We start from the raw sequence: 23,181 nt of genomic DNA on the forward strand, positions 1-23,181 counted from the left end.
GACTCTCTGACATGGTACCAGACGTGTTTAGATCCTGATACTTAACGTTACCACATAACCTCCATGGCTATTGAGTCCAGGAGTGGGACTTGAACCAGGAACGTCTGGCTCAGAGGGAGGGACACCCGAGTGTGCCAACATTTGTGCCCTAGTATTCCAGTGGCACCCGAGCGTGAAGAAGGTGAAAAGTATCACTGCTGATGCCTGCGACATCTCTGAGTTTCACAATCTGGGTTATGACAACATAGTGGCTCCAGCTAGTCCAGTTGGTTGGATGGCTGGTGAGTGATGCCAACAATATGGGTTCAATTCCCGCAGCAGCTGAGGACTCTACTTTTCGACCTCTCCCATCGACTGAGGCATGGGGACCCTCAGATTAAACCACAGCCAGACATCTTTCTCTCACGAGAGCGTGACCCTCTGGAAAAATGGCAACTTTACCTCATTTTCTGACAATGTACAAAAGTGGTCACCCTCATATGAGTCGAAACATTCCCACATTGACAGTCAAAGAACCAATTAAATAAACGAAACCCCTGCCACGCTCAGTGCCAATTCTTCACATTAACTTGATTTTTAAAATAAATTCCAAAGGTCAATGGTCACGGTCTTCACTCAAAATAAGAAGATTGATTTGCCAAGGAGTTCATCTTACCGTCTCCCCTGGCAATGGCTTCAGTTGTCCATCAGCTGCCGCCATTTTGGCATCCTGCAGTTCGTTCCTCAGAGTCTGCACCGACTGCAAGGCAGAGTCAATTTCCATGGGCCCACACGTCTCATGAGCCTGAATTCAAGAGAGTCGGACGTTACCGTGTTAGTTCGCCTGTCAAGATCAGTTTGCTCAATTGTTTTGCTGAACAGCTGGGCCACTCCAGACAGAAAGCAAACCCGTACAAAGTCCGAGTCAGAGCTGACAGGCGGGGGAGGGGACTGTGGGGACCATGACCATGACTGACCTTCTGTACAGATGTTCGGAGCTCAGCCAGGCTTGTGGCGAGGTTCTTGGCGCATTGTCCAAGCTGCATGGCAGCGGCCTGGTCAGCGACCGTGGGCACAGCAGCTTTGGCAGAGGAGACCATCTTGCTTCCGGGCTACAGGAAAATAACGACAAGGTTAAGCAAAAAGCCTTACATTTACACAGCGCCTTTCACATCCTCAGGATATTCGAAGTGCGTTTTCTTACGAGAAATGATGCACTTCTGAAGAGCGCTCATTGTTGCAATTAAACAAAAAAAGGTGGATAATGAATACACAGCAAGATCCCAGGATCAGCAAGACTAGATTCCCTAGTTTCCTAATGAGGGTGTTGATAGTGACCGGGCCAGGTTACTTCTGCTCTTCTTCAAAATCAGGCCAAACGATGTTTAAAATTCACCCAAAAGTGCAACTAGGCCTCAACTTCTTCAGCACTGACCCTCCGACAGTGCGGCACTCCCTCAGCACTGACCCTCCGACAGTGCGGCACTCCCTCAGCACTGACCCTCCGACAGTGCGGCACTCCCTCAGCACTGACCCTCCGACAGTGCGGCACTCCCTCAGCACTGACCCTCCGACAGTGCGGCACTCCCTCAGCACTGACCCTCCGACAGTGCGGCGCTCCCTCAGCACTGACCCTCCGACAGTGCGGCGCTCCCTCAGCACTGACCCTCCGACAGTGCGGCGCTCCCTCAGCACTGACCCTCCGACAGTGCGGCACTCCCTCAGCACTGACCCTCCGACAGTGCGGCGCTCCCTCAGCACTGACCCTCCGACAGTGCGGCGCTCCCTCAGCACTGACCCTCCGACAGTGCGGCACTCCCTCAGCACTGACCCTCCGACAGTGCGGCACTGCCTCAGCACTGACCCTCCGACAGTGCGGCATTCCCTCAGCACTGACCATCCGACAGTGCAGCACTCCCTCAGCACTGACCCATCGACAGTGCGGCACTCCCTTGGCACTGACTCGCCGACAGTACGGCACTGCCTCAGCACTGACCCTCCGACAGTGCGGCACTGCCTCAGCACTGACCTGTCGACAGTGCAGCACTGCCTCAGCACTGACTCCCTCAGCACTGACCCATCGACAGTGCGGCACACCCTTGGCACTGACCCGTCGACAGTGCGGCATTCCCTCAGCACTGACCATCCGACAGTGCAGCACTCCCTCAGCACTGACCCATCGACAGTGCGGCACTCCCTTGGCACTGACTCGCCGACAGTACGGCACTCCCTCAGCACTGACCCGCCGACAGTGCGGTACTCCCTCAGCACTGACCCTCTGACAGTGCGGCACTCCCTCGGCATGTCCCTCCAACTGTGCGGCACTCCCTCAGCACTGACCCTCTGACAGTGCAGCACTCCCTCGGCGCTGACCCTCCCATAGTGTGGCACTCCCTCAGCATGACCCTCCGACAGTGTGGCACTCCTTCAGCACTGGCCCTCCAACAGTGTGGCGCTCCCTTAGCACTGACCCTCCGACAGTGTGGCACCCCCTCAGCAGTGAACCCCCGACAGTGTGGCACTCCCTCAGCATCGACCCTCCGGGCTTGGTGGCACTCCTTCAGCACTGACCCTCCGATAGTATGGCACTCCCTTGGTACTGACCCTCCAACAGTGCGGCATTCCCTTAGTCTTATACTGAGAATGTCAGTCTGGATTAAGGCTCTGGAATATGGTTTGAAACACAACCCACTGAGCTACCATCGAAACATAAACATATCAGCTTTCAAAATCGAAAATAAACCTGTCTGTCTTATTTGCAGTAGGAGCTGTGGAAAGGATCCTGAATCTCAGAATACTGCCCACAAATGGTTTAAGCATTTGAGAGACACCACAGAACATTTATTATTTAAACCTCCAAAATGTGTATCCTTCCAAGTACTTGTATAGCCCTATGAAATGGAGCTTATTTGCAAAGTGGCAATTAGGTAGAATCTATCGAGGAACAAACAGATGGGGTTCCACCACAGCAGCATCATATAAATATTTTAATCTGGATAAATGCTCCACAAAAACAAAGCCATTTAATGGTGTTCAGTAATGGCTGCCTGATTTATTGTATAGTTGTCAAACACAATTATGTGGAAGAATTTATTACAAGCTCAGGGAAAAGGGAAAACGCATTTATCCAGATTCTGAAAGTCCAGGTCACAGACCAGCCAGCCCCAACATGACATATGAAGGTTTTCGATGCAAGGACATTAGCTGATTAGACATTCACTCTCCGCAGGGGTTGGTTAGCTGAGTTGGCTGGAGGGCTGGCTTGTGAACCCAACAGCATGGGTTCAATTCTCACACTGACTGAGATCACCATGAAGGTGCCAACTTCTCAGACTCTCCCCTCACCAGAGGTGTAGTGACCCTTCGGTTACGCTCACCACCATTCGTCTCTCTCATACGAGGCCAGACTACGAGACTAAGACAACTTTCAATTCTCACTTCATGCCCTCTCTCCTTCGACAGCGCCTTCCCAACCCGTGACATCCACCATCGAGAGGGAATCGGGGAGCTGATGGGTAGCAAGTTGCCCTCCAAGCCACATACTATTACAAACTATTTCATAGTTACTTCAGTACCACTGGGTCCAATATCCCTCCCTAACAACACTGACAATGGAATCATAGAATCCCTTCAGTGCAGATAGAGGCCATTCAGCCCACTGAGTCACACTGACCCTCTGGAGGGTCTCCCACCCAGACCCGTTTCCCCACCGTATCCCTGTAACCCTGCATTCCCCATGGCTAACCTATCGAGCCTGCACTTCCCTGGACACTATAGGCAGTTCAGCACAGCCAATTTACGCTAACCTGCACATCTTTGGATTGTGGAAGCAAACCGGAGCACCCAGAGGAAACCCACGCAGACACGGGGAGAATATGCACACTCCACACAGACATTTGCCAAAGGCTGGAATTGAACCTGGATCCTGGTGATGTAAGGCAGCAGTGCTAACCACTGAGCCAGTACTCCAATCCAGAGTTCAGTTGCTGTGGGGGCAAGAAGATCTTGGGGTTTATGCGCGCCACTACCCTGTCTAATTCAATGTCCTCCCCAGCTCTCTGCTCACCACCTCCGGAAGCATAGAGTCCTGCAGTGAGATCAACAGAGAAACACACAACACACACACACACAGAAAGACAGACACAGACATAGAAAGACAGACACACACACACACACACAGACAGGCACACACACAGATAGACACAGACAGACAGACACACAGGCAGGCGCACACAGACAGATGCACACAGACACACACACACACATAGGTAAACAGATCATGGAAAGATGTAGAGGCAATTGGGTAGTGGTGATGGGAGATTTTAATTTTCCCAACATTGACTGGGATACACTTAATGTCAGAAGTCTGGATGGGGTAGAATTAGTAAGAAGCGTCCAGGAGAGTTTTCTAGAGCAGTATGTCAATAGTCCGACGAGGGAAGGGACCATATTGGACCTGGTACTGGGGAATGAGCCAGGACAGGTGGTAGACGTTGCGGTGGGGGATTTCTTTGGGAACAGTGACCACAATTCTGTAAGTTTTGGAATACTCGTAGATAAGGATGAGCGTGGTCCTAAGGAAAGAGTACTAAACTGGGTCAAGGCCAATTATATCAAAATTAGGCAGGAGCTGGGAAGTGTGGATTGGACACAGTTATTTGAAGGGAAGTCCTCATTTGAGATGTGGGAGACTTTCAAAGATAGGTTGAAGATACTGCAGGATAGGTATGTCCCGTTGAAGGCAAAAGATAGGAAGGGCAAGATTTGTGAACCATGGATGACAGGAGAAATTGTACGACTAGCCAAGAGGAAAAGGGAAGCATACATAAGGTCTAAGCAGCTAAGAACAGAACAGGCCCTGGAGAAATATCAGAAGTGTAGGATAAGTCTTAAGCGAAGAATCAAGCGGGCCAAAAGGGGTCATGAAATAGATTTAGCGAGCAGAATTAAGGAGAATCCCAAAGCAGTTTATTATTATTTAAGAAGCAAGCGGGTGACTAGAGAAAGGATTGGTCCACTAAAGGATGATGAACGAAGGCTGTGTGTTGAACCTGAGAGAATGGGTGAGATTCTGAATGATTAATTTGCATCAGTATTCACTGAGGAGAGGAACATGATGAATCTTGAGATTAGAGATAGAAGTTTGATTAGTCTGGATCACGTTGACTTAAGTAGGGAAGATGTGTTGGGTAGGCTAAAGGTTATTGAAGTGGACAAACCCCCAGGACCAGATGGGATCTATCCCAGGTTGCTGAGGGAGGTGAGAGAGGAAGTAGCTGGGGCCCTGACAGATATCTTTGTGGCATCCTTAAATACAGGTGCTGGAGGACTGGAAGGTTGCTCATGTTGTCTCTCTGTACAAGAAGGGGAGTAGGGATATTCCAGGTAACTACAGACCAGTGAGCCTGACATCAGTGGTGGGAAAGTTGCTGGAGATGGTACTGAGGGAAAGGATCTATTTATATTTAGAAAAGAATGGCCTTGTCAGTGATAAGCAACATGGTTTTGTGCGGTGCAGAACGTGCCTTACCAACTTAATAGAGTTCTTCAAAGAAGTGACCAAGTTGATAGATGAAGGAAGGGCTGTTGATGTCATATACATGGACTTTAGGAAGGCGTTTGATAAGGTTCCCCATTGGAGACTAATGGAGAAAGTGAAGTCACATGGTGTGCAGGGTGTTCCAGCTAGGTGGATAAAGAACTGGTTGAGCAACAGGAGACAGGGAGTAGTAGTTGAAGGGAGTTTCTCGAAATGGAGAAAGGTGACCAGTGGTGTTCCACAGGGATCAGTGCTGGGGCCACTGTTGTTTATGATATACATAAATGATCTGGAAGAGGGCACTGTTGGTATGATCAGCAAGTTTGCAGATGACACGAAGATTGGTGGAGTAGCAGAAAGCATAAGGGACTGTCAGAGAATACAGGAGAATATAGATAGACTGGAGAGTTGGGCGAAAAGTGGCAGATGGATTTCAATCCAGACAAATGTGAGGTGATGCATTTAGGCAAGACTAATTCTAGAGTGAATTATACAGTAAACAGAAGAGCCTTGGGAAAAGTTGATGGGCAGAGAGATCTGGGAGTGCAGGTTCACTGTACCCTGAAGGTTGCTGCACAACTGGATAGAGTGACCAAGAAGGCATATGGTATGTTTGCTTTCATCGGACGGGGTATTGAGTATAAGAGCTGGAAAGTCATGTTAAAATTGTACAAGACATTGGTTCGGCCGCATTTAGAATACTATGTACAGTTCTGGGCGCCACATTACCAAAAGGATGTGGACACTTTGGAGAGGGTGCAGAGAAGGTTTAGGAGGATGTGGCCTGGTATGGAAGGTGCTAGCTATGAAGAGAGGTTGAGTAGGTCAGGTTTGTTTTCATTAGAAAAAAGGAGAGTGAAGGGGGACCTGATTGAGGTTTAAAAAAATCATGGAGGGTATAGACAGAGTAGATAGAGACAAGCTTTTTCCCAGGGTGAAGGATTCAATAATGAGAGGTCACGCTTTCAAGGTGAGAGGTGGAAAGTTTAAGGGGGATACACTCGAGGCAAGTACTTTACACTGAGGGTGGTGGTTGTTTGGAACACATTGCCAGCAGAGGTGGTAGAGGCAGGCACGGTAGATTCATTTAAGATGCATCTGGACAGATGCATGAATAGGTGGGGAGCAGAGGGATACAGATGCTTAGGAATTGGGCGACAGGTTTAGACAGTATATTTGGATTGGCTCAGGCTTAGAGAGCCAAAGTGCCTGTTCCTAGGCTGTAAATTTTCTTTATTCTTTTGTTCACACACAGACACATTCACGCATAAACACAGACACACGCACACACACAGACACATGCACACTCACAAACAGACACACAACACACAGACAGATATACACACACACACACACCACTCACAGACACACCACAGTCAGACACACACACAGAGGCAGATACACAGACACAGATACACACAGACATACACACACACACACACAGACGCGCACAGACAGACACACACACAGGGACAGACATAGACACAGACAGACACGCAGACACATTCATACACACAGACACACACTCAGATACAGACATACATACTCAGACACAGACACACATACTCATACAGACAGACTCTCTCAGACACACACACACAAGCACAAACAGCAAACACAGACATATACACACCAACACACACACACACATAGACAGACACACACAGACATAGACACACACATAGACACATATATTCACAGACATACACATACAGACACACACACACACACAGAGGCAGACAAACACACCGACAGACACACACACACACACACACACAGACACAGACAGACAGACAGACACAGGCGTACCTGAAGGAAGTTCTGGCTGGCAATAATCAAGGCGAGTTGGGCATTAAGATTCTCAGGCTCTGCCTGACTTCCTCGCACACCTTGCACCAACTGAGGAATATAATCAGCAACAACCTGGAGAAAGCAAATAGGAGACATTGCACGTGAGGAGATCTTCCTCAAACTGCTTCTCTGCAAACTATCCCCCTATCTCTGTAGTTGGCTCATAGCTCCAACTACCACCTTCAAAACTGACACAATCGCAGGAGTGTGTACCATCTACAAGCACTCACCAAGGCTCCGCAGATAGCACCTTCCAAACCCATGGCCACTTCCATCTGGAAAGACAAGGGCAGCAGACACATGGGAACACCACCCCCTACAAGTTCCCCTCCAAGCCACTCACCATCCTGACATGGAAATATATCGCCATTCCTTCAGTGTCGCTGGGTCAAAATCCTGGAATCCACTCCCTCAGGGCATTGTGGGTCAACCCACAGCAGGTGGACTGCAGCAGTTCAAGAAGGCAGCTCACCCCCACCTTCTCAAGGGGCAACTAATGATAAAGGAGGTCAACCCAAAACAAAAAGGGAAAAGACAAAAAGGGGATGTACCAGGGAAGGGGTGATGAAGAATATTTCCATTTCCATAGTGTTCACCTCAGAACATTTCAATGTATGAACAACCAAAGTAGGCCCTTCAGCCCTTTGAGTCTGTACAACCATTCATTCAGATCACGATTGATCTGACTGGAACTTCAAATCTGCCACCCTCCAATAACCTTTAACCTCTTTGGTTAAGAAGAGTCAGTCTACCTCTGCCTTAAAACTAGTTATGGACTCTTCCTGCCCCTCAGTCGGGTGTTATATTCTGTACAAGTATTTCTGCAAGGGGCCCGGCAATTTCCTCCCTCAACATCCCGGGATACGCCAGATCAGGTCACCCCTCAGCTTCCTTTGTGTCGTCCAATCGGAATTGAAGAGGGAGATGTCCCAGCGCTCCTTCCAGAGAAGAAATAACCGAGCGAGAAACCGAGGTGGACTCACACCCGACCCTCTGGGATGCTCCTTTACCTTGCAGCTTTGTACCAGTTGCTGATGGGCGGCTGTGTTCTTATTGGACGACGAGGCGTTTTGCGAAGCAGCGATGGTTTGCGTGGCTGCGGCAGCAGCTTGTTTGGCCGCATTCTGGTCAAAGGAGAGAGTAAACACAAACACATCCTGATCAAGAAAAAGATGCACCGAGCCCTGCAAAGCTTTACTGGTCAACTGACCCGGACACGAAATATTTGAATTGGGTGCCACGGGCGATTTGGTGAGTGAGGGGGTTGGGATGACCCTGCCTCTGGCCCCATTGATAACCTCAATGCGTTTGATCCTTTATGGAATGGCTTCCTCACACACTGGCTCCGGCGGCTCTCGCCCTTTCACTCAGTTACCCAATGCCAGGAGGAGGCCGCTTATAAATCCACCTGAAAGATACCCGCGGTGCGTTACCTCAAGCCGGTTGATCAGCTTCTTTTTGATGGCGTTCTGAGCTGCTGAGTTGGTGACAACGCGGAGGCCCTCCGCTGCCTCCCGCAGTTTCTGCTGCTGGTCCTGGTTTTCCGGATTCGCTGCCGCACCCTATAAAGGACAGAGAGATGGGGGGGGTCACAGAGGGTCACGCGCGAGAGGACGAGAGAGGCTGACCCCGTTGGCACAGCTGGTATAGCCAGCTAGCTTCAACTGCACGCAGCTGCCCCACACTAACGTGGAGGAAAATATCAGAAAATCACCTCAGCCCTGCGATTAGGGACTGCTGCTGGGCCATTTCGTTTGCGAAATCCGTGCTGCCCTCATTGAAGGGTGGTCATCAAGTCACACAGCACAGAAACAGACCCTTCGGCCCAAACAGTCCATGCTAACCCATAATCCCCAAACTAGACTGCTCCCACCTGCCTGCGGTTGGCCTATATCCCTCCAAACCTTTCCTATTAGATTAGATTCCCTACAGTATGGAAACAGGCCCTTTGGCCCAACCAGTCCACACCGACCCTTCGAAGAGTAACCCATCCAGACCCATTCCCCCTGACTAATGCACCTAACACTATGGGCAATTTAGCATGGCCAATTCATAAACTTATCGAAATGCTCTAACTGTACCCACATCCACCGCATCTTCTGGAAGCTCACTTCACACACGAACCACTCTGTGTACAAAAAAAAATGTCCTTCACGCCTTTTTTAATATCTTTGTCCTCTCACCTTAAAAAATTATGCCCTTTAGTCTTGAAATCCCCCACCTTAGGGAAAAGGCTCCTGTCATTCACTTTATCTACACCCCTCATGATTTTATAAACCTCTATAAGGTCACCCGTCAACCCCCTACACTCCAGGGAAAAAGACTCAGCTGATCCTGCCTCTCCTTATAAGTCAAACCCTCCAGTTCCAGCAACAGCCCGGTAAATTTCTGCTGAAAATTCTCTCCAGCTTTAATAATATCCTTCCCACAATAGGGCAAACATTCGTCTGGTGAGGCCCCAAGACAGGCTTTCAGGAAAGAGGTACTCGGCATATCCATAGAAACTGGGAGTTGGGGGAGGCCATTCAGCCCATCGAGCCTACTCAGCGAATCAATGTGATCATGGCTAAGCCTCTACCTCAGTGCCATTTTCCTGCTTTCCCTCCATACATTTTCACACATCAAGAGTATCGATCCCTTTCCTGAAGATATTCAGTGGCTCAGCCTCCACAGGTTTTGGTGAAAGAGAGTTCCACAGTTTTGTTGCCTTTCGAGTGACACGATGTTTCCTCATCTCATTCCTTCCCTGTCTCCTGAGACTGTGACCCCTGGTTCTAGAGTGCGTTGCTGGAAAAGCCATAACCACCTGATAAAGGAGCAGTGCTCTGAAAGCTAGTGCTTCCAAATAAACCTGTTGGACTATAACCTGGTGTTGTGTGATTTCTAACCAAGATTGGTGGTATAGTGAACAGTGAAGAAGGTTATCTAAGACTACATGGAGATCTTGATCAATTGGGTCAATGAGCTGAACAGTGGCCTATGGATGAATTTGGATAAACGCAAGGTATTGCATTTTGGTAAAACTAACAAGGGCAAGACTTATACAATGAAAAGTAGAGCCTTGGGTAGTGCTGTAGAAAAGAGACCCCCTAGGGAGCGAGGTACATAATTCTTTGAAGTAGATACGGGGATTAAGAGGGCATTTAGCACACTCGCCTTCACTGCTCAGACCTTTGCGTGTAGGAGTTGGGGCATCGTGTTGAGGTTTTACAGGACATTGGTGACCTCTCTTCTGGAGCACTGTGCCCATTTCCTGTCACCCTGTTGTAGGAAGGATGTTATTAAACTGGAGAGGATTCAGAAGAGATTTCCCAGGATGTTGCTGGGAATGGAGGGTTTGAGTTATAAGGAAAGGCTGGGTAGGCTGGGACTTTTTGCACTGGAGCGTAGGAAGTTGTGAGGTGACCTGATAGCAGTTTATAAAATTATGAGGAGGATTGAAAAGCTGAAAGGCATGTGTCTTTTCCCTGGGGTGAGGGGTTTCAAGACAAGGGAGCATATTTTTAAGGCGAAAGGAGAAAGATTTTAAAACGACACCAGGTGCAATTTTTTTTTTTTACACAGAGGGTGTTCGCATGTGGAATGGACTGCCAGAAGAAGTGGTGGATGCGGGTATAGTTACAATGTTTAAAAGGTATCTGGATATGTAGAAGTATTTTGAGTTCGATACAACTGTTAATACACAACATCTGAATGCTATGTCACTTGTTGTCCCAATAACAGATACCCTTTCACTAACATCAATGACATCATTTGGATTCCTGCCAAGCACAGACAGGTGTGATCAGTTTAGTTTGGGATTACGGTCGGCACGGGCTGAAGGCCCTGTTTCCGTGTTGTATGACTCTATGACAGGGAAACAGGATAAACTGACAAAACCAGCAATAGGATTCCAAAGAAATTCCTGACGCCATTGTACTCTGGCCAACAATAAATTGGAGCCAAGCTTGCTTGAGTGACTCTCTGGTTTTGCTTGAGTTCTGCACAAAGCAGTGTAACAGCACACCAGCTGCCAAACTAAACAACCGACCACTCTTCCACAGAGATCTTGATTTTCCTTCGAAAGCAAGCTGCTCGAAACATCAAAGCCTTGCAAATTTGAGCAAAAGGCCTTGCAACGAGTAATTTATTTGCAATTAGGAGAAATTTAGTTCCCTCGGTGACTTTGCATACAAACAAAAACAAGAAGTCTGGGGAACTTTGAGAAAGCAAATTAAACCGAGAGTCAGCCTTGCTTTGTTTTCTCGAAATGAACCAAGTTATTTAATAAGTCCCACAGAAGCAATTTAATTTCCTCTCAAGTATTTTTGCATTTCAAGGGATGGACAGGGATTATTGTCCACTTTCGGGACGAAAATGCGCTTGAAAGATTAGATTCGATTCCCTGCAGTGTGGAAACAGGCCCTTCGGCCCAACAAGTCCACACTGACCCTCTGAAGAGCAACCCACCAATACTCATTTCCCTCTGACTAATGCACCTAACACTATGGGCAGTTTAGCATGGCCAATTCACCTGACCTGCACATCTTTGGACTGTGGGAGGAAACCCACACAGACATGGGGGGAATGCGCAAACTCCACACAGACAGTTGCCCGAGGGTGGAATCGAACCTGGATCCCCTGGTGCTGTGAGGCAGCAGTGCTAACCACTGAGCCACTGTGCCACCCCAAACAAAAGCCCACAGAACAGCTCAAGAATGATGATCTGACTTTGTGACCACTGTTAAAATGGTGACCGCTGGAGAAAGGAGAATTTCCTCACAGGGCAAAAAAAAAATCACATGGTTGCAGGATGGACCCGTGATGCAAAAAAAAAGCAGAAGTGCTGTGGATGCTGGAGATCGCAAACAGAAGCAGAAAGTGCTGGAGAAAGCCAACAAGTCTGGCAGCACCCACGGAGAAAAGCAGAGTTAACGTTTGGAGTTCAATACAACTGTTAACACACAACATCCGAATGCTATGTCACTTGTTGGCCCGAGAGCAGATATGAGAAAGTCTATAGCCTTAAAACTTGTCTTTAAACATTTAGACTAAAATGTAATGTTCAATTATAGAACACATTTATTGCACTAGAAAATAGACAGGCAGGTAGGCTCAGAAAAAGGGGGGAACTCAAGGAATGCAGAAGATAGGGACATCTGTGCTCACCAAGTGATAACAGGATGCTGTAAGGCAATGAAGAACATTTGCCTTAGCATCAGTGAATCTGTATGAACAGGACACCAAGTGATAACATTCATGGCCGTTCCCTTGTGAAATTAATGACAGTGTTTAATTCTGACCCTGAACCGAAACTCGGTACTATTAAAAGCCTTGTAATTAACAGTCAGATCCTGTCAATTATAATGGATTCTTATTACCCCTTGCAAGTGGGGCAGACACAGAGAGAAAAACATCTTTGCTCTTACAAGACTCTGACTTGAGAGTTCAAAAGGACATTAGAGAGAGGCTTTACAGGTCTGAATCCACAAGGGATTCCCGGGGCCGTCTCAACTCTCTACTTTAACAGATACGCTTTCACTGACATCAATTATACCATTTTAATTCAGGATTTTTGTTGAATTCAAATTTCACCGTCTGCCGTGGTGGGCCTCAAACCTGCGCTCCCAGCCAGAGATTTGGGATTACACGTACGATGCCACCACCTCCCCAGCTGGAGCTCTGCTCCAAATTGGCAGGGATCTGACTGATGAGCACAGCACAGTGGAGGGGGCTGAATGGCCCCCTTCGCTTTGCAACGTTGCCAAGATAAAACCCGGCTGGGGCACTCAGCCATGACGGAGGGAAAGGAGCGAGCACTTCCTTCAGCCCCATGGGCAGTCGTTGTGGGGATGAGGGGGTCACAGATGAGGGTGGGGGTTTGCAGGCAGCTGTTCTGATGAACTGCTGTTGAGCTTCCCTCATAGAATCACAGAATCCCTTGAATGTGGAAACAGGCCCTTCGGCCCGTCAAGTCCGCACCAACCCTCCAAAGAGTAACCCACCAGACCCATTCCCCTACTCTATTTACTCCACATTTAAGCCTGACTAATGCAACTAATCGACACATCCCTGAACACTATGGGCAATTTAGCATGGCCAACTCACCTAAGCCACACATCTTTGGACGATGGGAGGAAATCGGAGCACTCAGTGGAAACCCACACAGACACTGGGAGAATGTGCAAATTCCACACAGACAGTTGCCTGAGGCTGGAATCGAACCTGGGTTCCTGGTGCTGGGAGGAAGCAGTGGTAACCACAGAGCCACTATGCCACCTCTATTCTGTTCAATGACCCCTGCTATATTAAAGGTGGTTCAAACATCAGCACTGACGAAGGAACTCAGCTAAAAGATAAATGATGTAGCCAGCTCAGTTAAAGTCAGTGATCACTTACAAAGTGTGAGGTTAGTATCAGTCCTACTCTCCATCCATCACCCAGCCCAGAAACGCATCGCATTAGCACTTGTGTAGATGTTCAAAAGCCCGCCTGCAACCACAGCAACAGTGAACCATGAAGCGACCTCACATCTGGTCTCTTCGCTCCCTCAATCATTATTCGCCTCTGCTTCAATCTAAACCAAACGAGCTGTGACAGCTCGTCTTCAGAGCTGGGGCAATTTTAAGACACGGGACAGCAGATACCAGCCCCGGCTCCTCTCGGAATCTGCCCGATGAGAACTGCAGAATGGCTACAATCCAACATGAAGCTACAGCACGGAATTTGTCTGTCTGCAGAAGACGGAGAGACTTGATCGAGTCGCTCAGAAATCATGAGGGGTAGACAGGGCAGAAAGACTGAGAATGAGGGAGGGCATACCTTTACTTTGGCGAGAGAATCAAAAGCAACGAGCGGGAGAAATCATTTTTCTAACGTAGGGAGCGGCTGAGATGTGGAATGAGTCGCCTGAGAGCGTGTGGTGGAGGCAGGCTCAATCGATGCGTTCAAAGAGGGAATTAGACTGCGGTGCTCTGAAAAGGAAAAGGACGTGAAGGGGGCTACAGGGAGAACGGCAGGAAGTGAACTGCTCGTATGGCACGATGGTCAAATGGCCTCCCTCTGAACCGGAACATCTGTCCATCTGTGCAAGGCAATACTCAGTACCAATCTCCTCTCTCCTGGAGTGCGGCAAGGTTCAGCAAGCATCACGTGCCAGCCAGTGGACAGGGCTGTAGGATCACCCAGTCAATGGGCAGGGCTGTAGGGTCACCCAGTCAATGGACAGGGCTGTAGAGTCACCCAGTCAATGGGCAGGGCTGTAGGATCACCCAGTCAATGGGCAGGGCTGTAGGATCACCCAGCCAATGGGCAGGGCTGTAGGATCACCCAGCCAATGGGCAGGGCTGTAGGATCACCCAGCCAATGGGCAGGGCTGTAGGGTCACCCAGTCAATGGGCAGGGCTGTAGGGTCACCCAGTCAATGGGCAGGGCTGTAGGATTATAAATCTATGGGCAGGGCTGTAGGATCACCCAGTCAATGGGCAGGGCTGTAGAGTCACCCAGCCAATGGGCAGGGCTGTAGGGTCACCCAGTCAATGAGCAGGGCTGTAGAGTCACCCAGTCAATGGGCAGGGCTGTAGAGTCACCCAGTCAATGGGCAGGGCTGTAGGATCACCCAGTCAATGGGCAGGGCTGTAGGATTATAAATCTATGGGCAGGGCTGTAGAGTCACCCAGCCAATGGGCAGGGCTGTAGGGTCACCCAGTCAATGAGCAGGGCTGTAGAGTCACCCAGTCAATGGGCAGGGCTGTAGAGTCACCCAGTCAATGGGCAGGGCTGTAGAGTCACCCAGTCAATGGGCAGGGCTGTAGGATCACCCAGTCAATGGGCAGGGCTGTAGGATTATAAATCTATGGGCAGGGCTGTAGGGTCACCCAGTCAATGGGCAGGGCTGTAGGATCACCCAGCCAATGGGCAGGGCTGTAGGATCACCCAGCCAATGGGCAGGGCTGTAGGACCACCCAGCCAATGGGCAGGGCTGTAGGATCACCCAGCCAATGGGCAGGGCTGTAGGATCACCCAGCCAATGGGCAGGGCTGTAGGATCACCCAGCCAATGGGCAGGGCTGTAGGATCACCCAGCCAATGGGCAGGGCTGTAGGATCACCCAGCCAATGGGCAGGGCTGTAGGATCACCCAGCCAATGGGCAGGGCTGTAGGATCACCCAGCCAATGGGCAGGGCTGTAGGATCACCCAGCCAATGGGCAGGGCTGTAGGATCTCCCAGCCAATGGGCAGGGCTGTAGGATCCCCAGCCAATGGGCAGGGTTGTAGGATCACCCAGCCAATGGGCAGGGCTGTCGGGTCACCCAGCCAATGGGCAGGGCTGTCGGGTCACCCAGTCAATGGGCAGGGCTGTAGGGTTACCCAGCCAATGGGCAGGGCTGTAGGGTCACCCAGTCAATGGGCAGGGCTGTAGGATCACCCAGCCAATGGGCAGGGCTGTAGGATCACCCAGCCAATGGGCAGGGCTGTAGGATCCCCAGCCAATGGACAGGGTTGTAGGATCACCCAGCTAATGGGCAGGGCTGTAGGATCACCCAGCCAATGGGCAGGGCTGTCGGGTCACCCAGTCAATGGGCAGGGCTGTAGGGTCACCCAGCCAATGGGCAGGGCTGTAGGATCACCCGGCCTTGAAGGACATGCCGTGCAGTCAGTTTCAGTGTCACCGAGCCAACTTCAAGCACCAGCTCATTAAGTATCGGATGAATTGAATTCATATTTCAAAGCTGTCCCTGGAGTATCGACTGGCTTTTTTGTCCAATATCACAATCTATCAGTTCTGCAGACAGCAGGAGTTGGAAACTAAGGGGGTCTGGCTTTTTGGATCAAATTGCATTTTCTTTTTCCTCATGGAGATTCGTTTGTAATGTTTACAGAACAACTCTGACTAGACCGCAACTCCGCCCTCTGTGTCAGTCCCAGTAAACGACAGTTGAGAACATATCAAATCCAATGAGTTTGCTCGGCAGCAGACTGTAGACACTCTGGGAGTCAGGGGAAACATGACAAACCAAACTCAACCATATTCAACCCTGAGCAAGACTGCTGAAAATCAGATTATGTCTGCAAGGCTGTGATTAACAGGCTAAATAACCACAAAAAGGAAAGATATATTAACATTGGAGGAAATTCAGTGAGAAATGGCACGGTGGTTCAGTGGTTAGCACTGCTGCCTCACAGCACCAGGGTCCCAGGTTCGATTCCAGCCTCGGGCAACTGTCTGTGTGGAGTTTGCTCATCCTCCCAGTGGGTTTCCTCCAAGTGCTCCGGTTTCCTTCCACAATCCAAAGATGTGCAGGTTAGGGTGAAATGGCTACGCTAAGTTGCCCATAGTGTTCAGGGATGTGTAGGTTAGGTGTATTAGTCAGGGGTAAATGTAGGGGAATAAGGTAGGGAAATAGGTCTGGGTGGGTTACTCTTCGGAGGGTTGGTGTGGACTTGTTAGGCCGACGGGCCTGTTTTCACACTGTAGGGATCCTGTGGTTCACTCAGTTGATACCCACATGAAAGGACTGTCTTATGAGGACAGATTGAGTAGGTTGGGCCTGTACTCATTGGAGTATCGAAGGATGAGAGCAGATCTTACTGAAACACGTAAGGGGACATTAAAGAAACATTCTTACTAAAACACTAAAGGTGAATCCATAGAGTGCATGCAGAAAGGTTGTTTTCCCTGGTGGGAAAGTCGAGGACGAGAGGGAATAAAGGTTTGTACATTCAAGGATAGAGATAAAAAGGGATTCCTTCTCTCAGAGCGGAGTGAATCTGTGGAATTCTTTACTGCAGAGAGCTGTGGAAGCCGGCTCATTCAGTAAACTCAAAGCTGAGATAGACAGGTTTTTAGTCAGTCAAGGGAATCACGGATGATGGGGAAAAGTGGATTTCAGGATTATAAGATTGGCCATGATCTCACTGAATGGGAGCACCCCCTCACTGGGCTGGATGTACTACTCTGCTTTACGGTCCTAACCAGGACAGGGTTGGTTAGTGAGCACGAGGTGATAAAGGATCTGGACATGTTGAGAGCTCGAAGAGCAAAGGTTTGGGTGAGATTGAGTTTAAAGAGGGTGGAATTGGGATACCTACTGGGAATATGCTGGAACAGCCATATCTGGAATTAAGGCAAAGTACATCAGTTTGTTTGTCGGTGGGAGGAGATAGCTTAATGGTATTGTCGCTGCACTGTTAACCCAGACACCCAGGTTATGTTCTGGGGACCTGGGTTCGAATCCTGGCATGACAGACAGTGGAATAAAAATTAAAAGTCCAATGATGACCGTGAAGCCACCGCTGATCGTTGGAAAAATCCATCCGTGGCTCAGTGGTTAGCATAGCTGCCTCACAGTGCCAGGGACCCGGGCGATTGTCTGTTTGCACGTTCTCCCCATGTTTGCATGGGTTTCCTCTGGGTTCCCATGTCCAGAGATGTGCATAGCCACAGGAAATGCAGCATTACAGGAGTAATGGGTTTGGGTGGGATGCTCTTCAGAAGGTCAGTATTGACTCCATGGGCCAAATGGCCTGCTTCCACACTGTAGTGATTTTATGATCTGGTTCACTGATGTCCTTCAGGGAAGGAAACTGCCATCCTTACCTGGTCTGGCCCACATGTGACCTTCGTTCTGACTCGGAGATGGGCCATAATTGCTGACCCAGCCAGCGGCACCCTCATCCCGCTAATGATTATGAAAAAAAGTGAGACTGTTTGGATTGAGATTTCCGCCGATTCAGAGGAAATTAAATACCTTTGCAGCTTCCACCATTCTCGCTGTGGAATCAGCCAATAACTTGGCAGCGGCTAGCAGCTTCTTGGAGTTATCGACATCGCTCTCTGCCTCTGCGTCCGACCTCATGGCGTTCACCAAATCCGAGGTGGCCTGGGCCAGCACTCGCGCTTGCCGAACCATCTCCCCTGTGGGCCACAGACGCCAACTCACGGTTAATCAACTCTGCCCTGCCCAGCCCAGCCCAATTGACCGTGTACCCTCTCACCGACCCAGAGTCACGCTAATCCCCTCATTAACCCGACTGGCCTCCCTCCCCCAGCTCGCGAGCTGCTGCATCGCTCCCCCCTCTGCCCACCAAATCACTTCCACCATTATTTCTACACCATCCCAGATTCACTTGTCCTGGCTCCTGGATCCTTCCCAAGATCCAACTACCCTTCAATTTGACCCTTTTGGAAATCTGGATCCAAAATATTCCTGTAACTCAGCAGCAGAGAAGATCCCATGAAGAGGTTGGCATAGTCCACTCCATCTGCCCCAAAATCCTGTCGTCATCCTAGAAATTACCAATTGAACAAGCTTTCTCTGGGGTTTCCCCCTACCTGGGAAAGGATATACTTGCCATAGAGGGAGTACAGCAGATGTTCACTCACCTGAAACTGGGGACATCGCGACTGTTTTACACGGAGAGATTGGTTTGACTTGGACCTGTATTCACTAGAGTTTAAAAGGACGGGAGGGAATCTGATTGAAATGTATAAAATTCTTAACAGGGTGAACAGACAAGGTGCCCCGTCAGGGAGTCTTGAACCGGCAGACACTCTCTCAGTATTTGTGGTGGCCCATTTAGGACTGAGATGAGGAAAAATGTCTTGCCTCAAACCCATGGAATTCTCTACCGCAGGAGGCTGTGGAAGCTAAGTCACTGAATATATCCAGGAAAGAGCTTGTAAAGGCCACAAGGGGAGCAAGTGGGAAAATGGCGTTGAGACAGATGACCATAATGAACAGGACAGCAGGCTTGAAGGGCCAAATGGCCTACTCCAGCTCCTACTGACAGCCTTCCCAGTACTCTGAGCACACAGGGCCTTCCCTCATCAACTAGGGATCCACTCTCCTTTTTAAACAAAATGCTAAAGGCGGCTGATCAGCTGAATGTTTTCCCAATTTTTGAACCACGCTGATGGTGAGTTGCCTGATGCTTCCCATACCAATGTTGAAAAGTGGTGTCCCCGTTACTTTTTCAGTATTCGACATTTTCCGTATAGCAAGAGACCTCATTTAAATTGCCACAAACCCGAAAACCTATCACCGATCCAGCATTACTCTCTTCAGGCTAAAGTCCAGGTTAAACAATCATTTTCAAATATCTCCTGAAATTGCTTCAAAATCCTTCCTTTGAAACATTCAAGTCAACGGTCTTCCACCTGAAATGTTAACTCTCTTCCTCTCTCTCTCTCTCTTCAGTATGTACATAATTCTGGATTTCCATTGCCCGCAGTACGACAGAGACAAAACAAAACTGCAGAGGCTGGAATCCAAAGTCGAGAAGCAGGAGGCTGGAGGAACACAGCAAGCCAGGCAGCATCAGGAGATGGAGAGGTCAACGTTTCAGATGTAACCCTTCTTCATTCCTGAAAGGTTACATCTGAAATGTTGATTTCTCCACCTCCTGATGCTGCCTGGCTTGCTGTGTTCTACCGGCCTCTTGCTTGTCTACTACTAATAGATGGAGGCATAATTATTATCTTTAAAAAAAAGTAGAATACTGCGGATGCTGGAAATCTGAAACAAATAGAGCATGCTACGGAAACATTGCAGTTGACTGTGGAGACAGAAACAGAGTTTAGAGTTTAGTGTAACTCTTCAGGATTCTGAAGAAGAGGCACCTTATCAAAATGGCGTACCAGGCCTGAGGCCTACTCCTGCTCCTAACAGATATGTTGTAAAGACACTCACCAGACCCTACTACCTACTGGCAAGGGCTCATTGCAGATTAACATTTTTCTGCTAATGGTTTTCCCAGACGCAGCGTGTGCCCCTCGAGGCTACTCCCGACTCACCCGCATCGCCCATGGAGCTGAAGATGCTCTCGGTCACAGTCATGATGGTGTCGGTCGCCTGGTCGTAGCGCCCAATGGGCTCCCCCCTGCTGGCGTACTGGCGCACGTGCTGGAGGAGGTCGTTGAGGGCCTGGCTCACCACGCTGGCCGCGGCGCTGACCTGCTTCAGGAGCTCTGTGTCCTCTGTGGCCGCCTGGCAAGCTTTGACACAGCCCTCGACCGAGCGGTCCACCAGCTTCCCGGCTTCCACCAGCTGCTCCTGGCACACGGGCGAGCTGATGGTCGGACTGACCACCTGCACCGGAACACACAAGATTGGTCATTTGCCGAACACCGATACCAATAGCTGTCATTGAGTTGTACAGCATGCAAACAGACCCTGGGGCGGCATAGTGGCTCAGTGGTGAGCATTGCTGTCTCACAGCGCCAGGGACCTGGGTTTGATTCCAGCCTCGGGCAACTGTTTGTGTGGAGTTTGCACATTCTACCTGTGTCTGCGTGGGTTTCCTCCCATTGTCTAAAGATGTGCAGGTTAGGGTGAATTGGTCATGCTGAATTGCCCCATAGTGTTCAGGGATGTGTGGGTTAGGTGCATTAGTCAGGGGTAAATGCAGAGTAAGAGGGTAGGGGAATGGGTCTGGGTGGATTACTCTTCGGAGAGTGAGTGTAGACTTGTTAGGCAGAGGGGCCTGTTTCCACACCGCAGGGATTCTAATTCACCCATGCTAACGTGATATGAGTAGATTAGATTAGATTCCCTACAGTATGGAAACAGGCCCTTCAGCCCAACATGTCCACACCGACCCTCCGAAGAGTAACCCACCCAGACCCATTCCCCATATTTACCCCTGACTAATGCTTCTACCACTATGGGCAATTTAGCGTGGCCAATCCACCTGACCTGCACAAATTTGGATTGTGGGAGGAAATCGGAGCACCCAGCGGAAACCCACACAGACACGGGGAGAATGTGCAAACTCCACACAGACAGTCACCCGAGACTGGAATCAAACCCGGGTCCCTGACGCTGTGAGGCATTGCTAACCACTGAGCCACCGTGCCTCCTCCAAATTAATCCAGTTCCATGCGCCAGCATTTGGCCCATATCCCTCTAAACCAATTTGATAAGAGTCAAGTCACATCCAGCATAACAATTAGACAAAGCTCTGACCCAAGCTATCAGATGCCATAGCATCTTCCAGCACAGCAGAGCCCATTCAGCCCATTTATTTTTGCTGTTAAGGTCCCATCTCAACTGTTCCTCATAGTTAATGCTCAGAATCAATTCCGGTGTCTATAATGGACAGACACGCAATTGACAAACATTTCTCTCCATCACCCTTTCCCCATTCAGCTCCTTCTTGGAATGAACTTTCCCATTTACCTGTATTTTTCCATTATTCTATAAATTTTCACCCTTAGTAAATGAGCATGTTGATTGATTGATTGATTGTCATGTGTATCCAAGTGCAGTGAAAAGCTTTGTTTACGAGCAGTACGGACAGATCACATAAGCAAGGATGTACAGATCAAAAAGACTTAGATAGGGGCCTGCAAGTTACATTGCTTATTGAGGCTAGAGAGTCCATTCATCAGTCTAATAACGGCTGGGAAGAAGCTGTTCCTGAGCCTGCTGGTGGGTGTGATCAGGCTTCTTTACCTTCTGCCTGACACAAGGGGTGTGCAAGAGTTCAGGAATGGACACTGTCCTTTTGAAGTTAGACGTATTAGGTGGGCGTCATCACAATGTGAGCCAACACAGGAAGGATGTGTCGACCTACAACAGGGCGATGGTTGGGGGTGGGGGTGGGGGTAAACAATGCTCCTTCCTTTCACTTCTCATGGCTTGTCTGATTAACAAAGTCAATTTATGCCCATATTCTGGGTTGCCTGGGATACGGCTTGTCCCCGAGCCAGCCAAGGATGAAGTTTCCACGCATTTCAATTGGGTTGGCCTGACCTCAGCAGCCAAATGTCAAAGGTCAGGATGTAACACCCTGCACCAACCAAATGGCGTGAGCGGGAAGGGGCAGGCTGGGGTCGGTTCGCGGGATAGCGAGCCCTCATGAGGAGAGTGAGCCCAGCATGGCTAGGCACTTACAGACTGGGTGTTGGACTGTTAACTGTGTTCCTTTGTTTTCCTACTTTGTAAGTAAGCACAACGTTTAGTAAGGATAGACATGGTTAAACTGGACAGAGTGCAAAGAAGATTGACGAGGATGTTGCCAGGACTGGTAGGGTCGAAAAGTGTAGCGCTGGAAAAGCACAGCAGGTCAGGCAGCATCCGAGGAGCAGGAGAATCGACGTTTCGGGCATAAGATCTTCATCAGGAATCTTATGCCCGAAACGTCGACTCTCCTGCCCCTCGGATGCTGTCTGACCTGCTGTGCTTTTCCAGCACCACCGTTTTTGACCCTGATTCTCCTGCAGCCCCCACTCTCTCCCAGGACTAGCAGGCCTGAGTTTTCGGGAGAGGTTGGACAGGATAGGACTTTATTCCTTGGAATGTAGGAGAATGAGGAGGTGACATTACTGAGGCGTATGAAATCATGAGGGGCATAGATAGGATGGAATGTATATAATCTTTTTCTCTCAGGGATAGGGAGCTGAAAACTAGAGAGCATAGGTTTAAGGTGAGAGGGGAAAGATTTAAGAAGGACCTGAGGGGCAATTTCTTCATGCAGAGAGTGGGAATGGGCTACCAGAGAAAGTGGGCAGAAGTAGGTACTGTGGATGCTGGAGATTCGAGTCAAGATTAGAGTGGTGCTGGAAAAGCACAGCAGGTCAGGCAGCATCTGTGGAGCAGGAAAATCAATGTTTCAGGCAAAAACCATTCCTGATGAAGGGTTTTTGCCTGAAACGCTGATTTTCCTGCTCTACGGATGCTGCCTGACCTGCTGTGCTTTTCCAGCAGCACTCTAATCTTGCCAGAGAAAGTGGTTGAGGCAGGTACAATAGCAACATTTAATAAACATTTGGATAGGTACATGGTTGGGAAGGGTTTAGAGGGATATAGAGCCAATGTGGGCAGTTAGAAC

The 23,181-nt window shown here is 49.3% G+C and overlaps 1 protein-coding gene across 4 annotated transcripts in view; it reads right to left on the bottom strand.

Moving 5' to 3' along the window:
• Nucleotides 1-23,181, bottom strand: part of LOC122542439 (talin-2) — a 354,392-nt gene that overhangs the window by 137,439 nt on the left and 193,772 nt on the right. For all 4 annotated transcript variants that reach the window (XM_087982138.1, XM_087982135.1, XM_087982136.1 and 1 more), the window contains 7 exons: nucleotides 20,144-20,438; nucleotides 18,099-18,265; nucleotides 8,803-8,931; nucleotides 8,380-8,493; nucleotides 7,328-7,441; nucleotides 957-1,091; nucleotides 656-784 (listed from right to left, as the gene is read on the bottom strand). In XM_087982138.1, the coding sequence (XP_087838264.1) occupies nucleotides 656-784; nucleotides 957-1,091; nucleotides 7,328-7,441; nucleotides 8,380-8,493; nucleotides 8,803-8,931; nucleotides 18,099-18,265; nucleotides 20,144-20,438 (1,083 nt within the window). The remainder of the gene's footprint in view (nucleotides 1-655; nucleotides 785-956; nucleotides 1,092-7,327; nucleotides 7,442-8,379; nucleotides 8,494-8,802; nucleotides 8,932-18,098; nucleotides 18,266-20,143; nucleotides 20,439-23,181) is intronic.

This window comes from Chiloscyllium plagiosum, unplaced genomic scaffold, assembly GCF_037043375.1.
Source record: "Chiloscyllium plagiosum isolate Xiang-an unplaced genomic scaffold, Cpla_swu_hap1 HiC_scaffold_42, whole genome shotgun sequence".
Taxonomy (NCBI): domain Eukaryota; kingdom Metazoa; phylum Chordata; class Chondrichthyes; order Orectolobiformes; family Hemiscylliidae; genus Chiloscyllium; species Chiloscyllium plagiosum.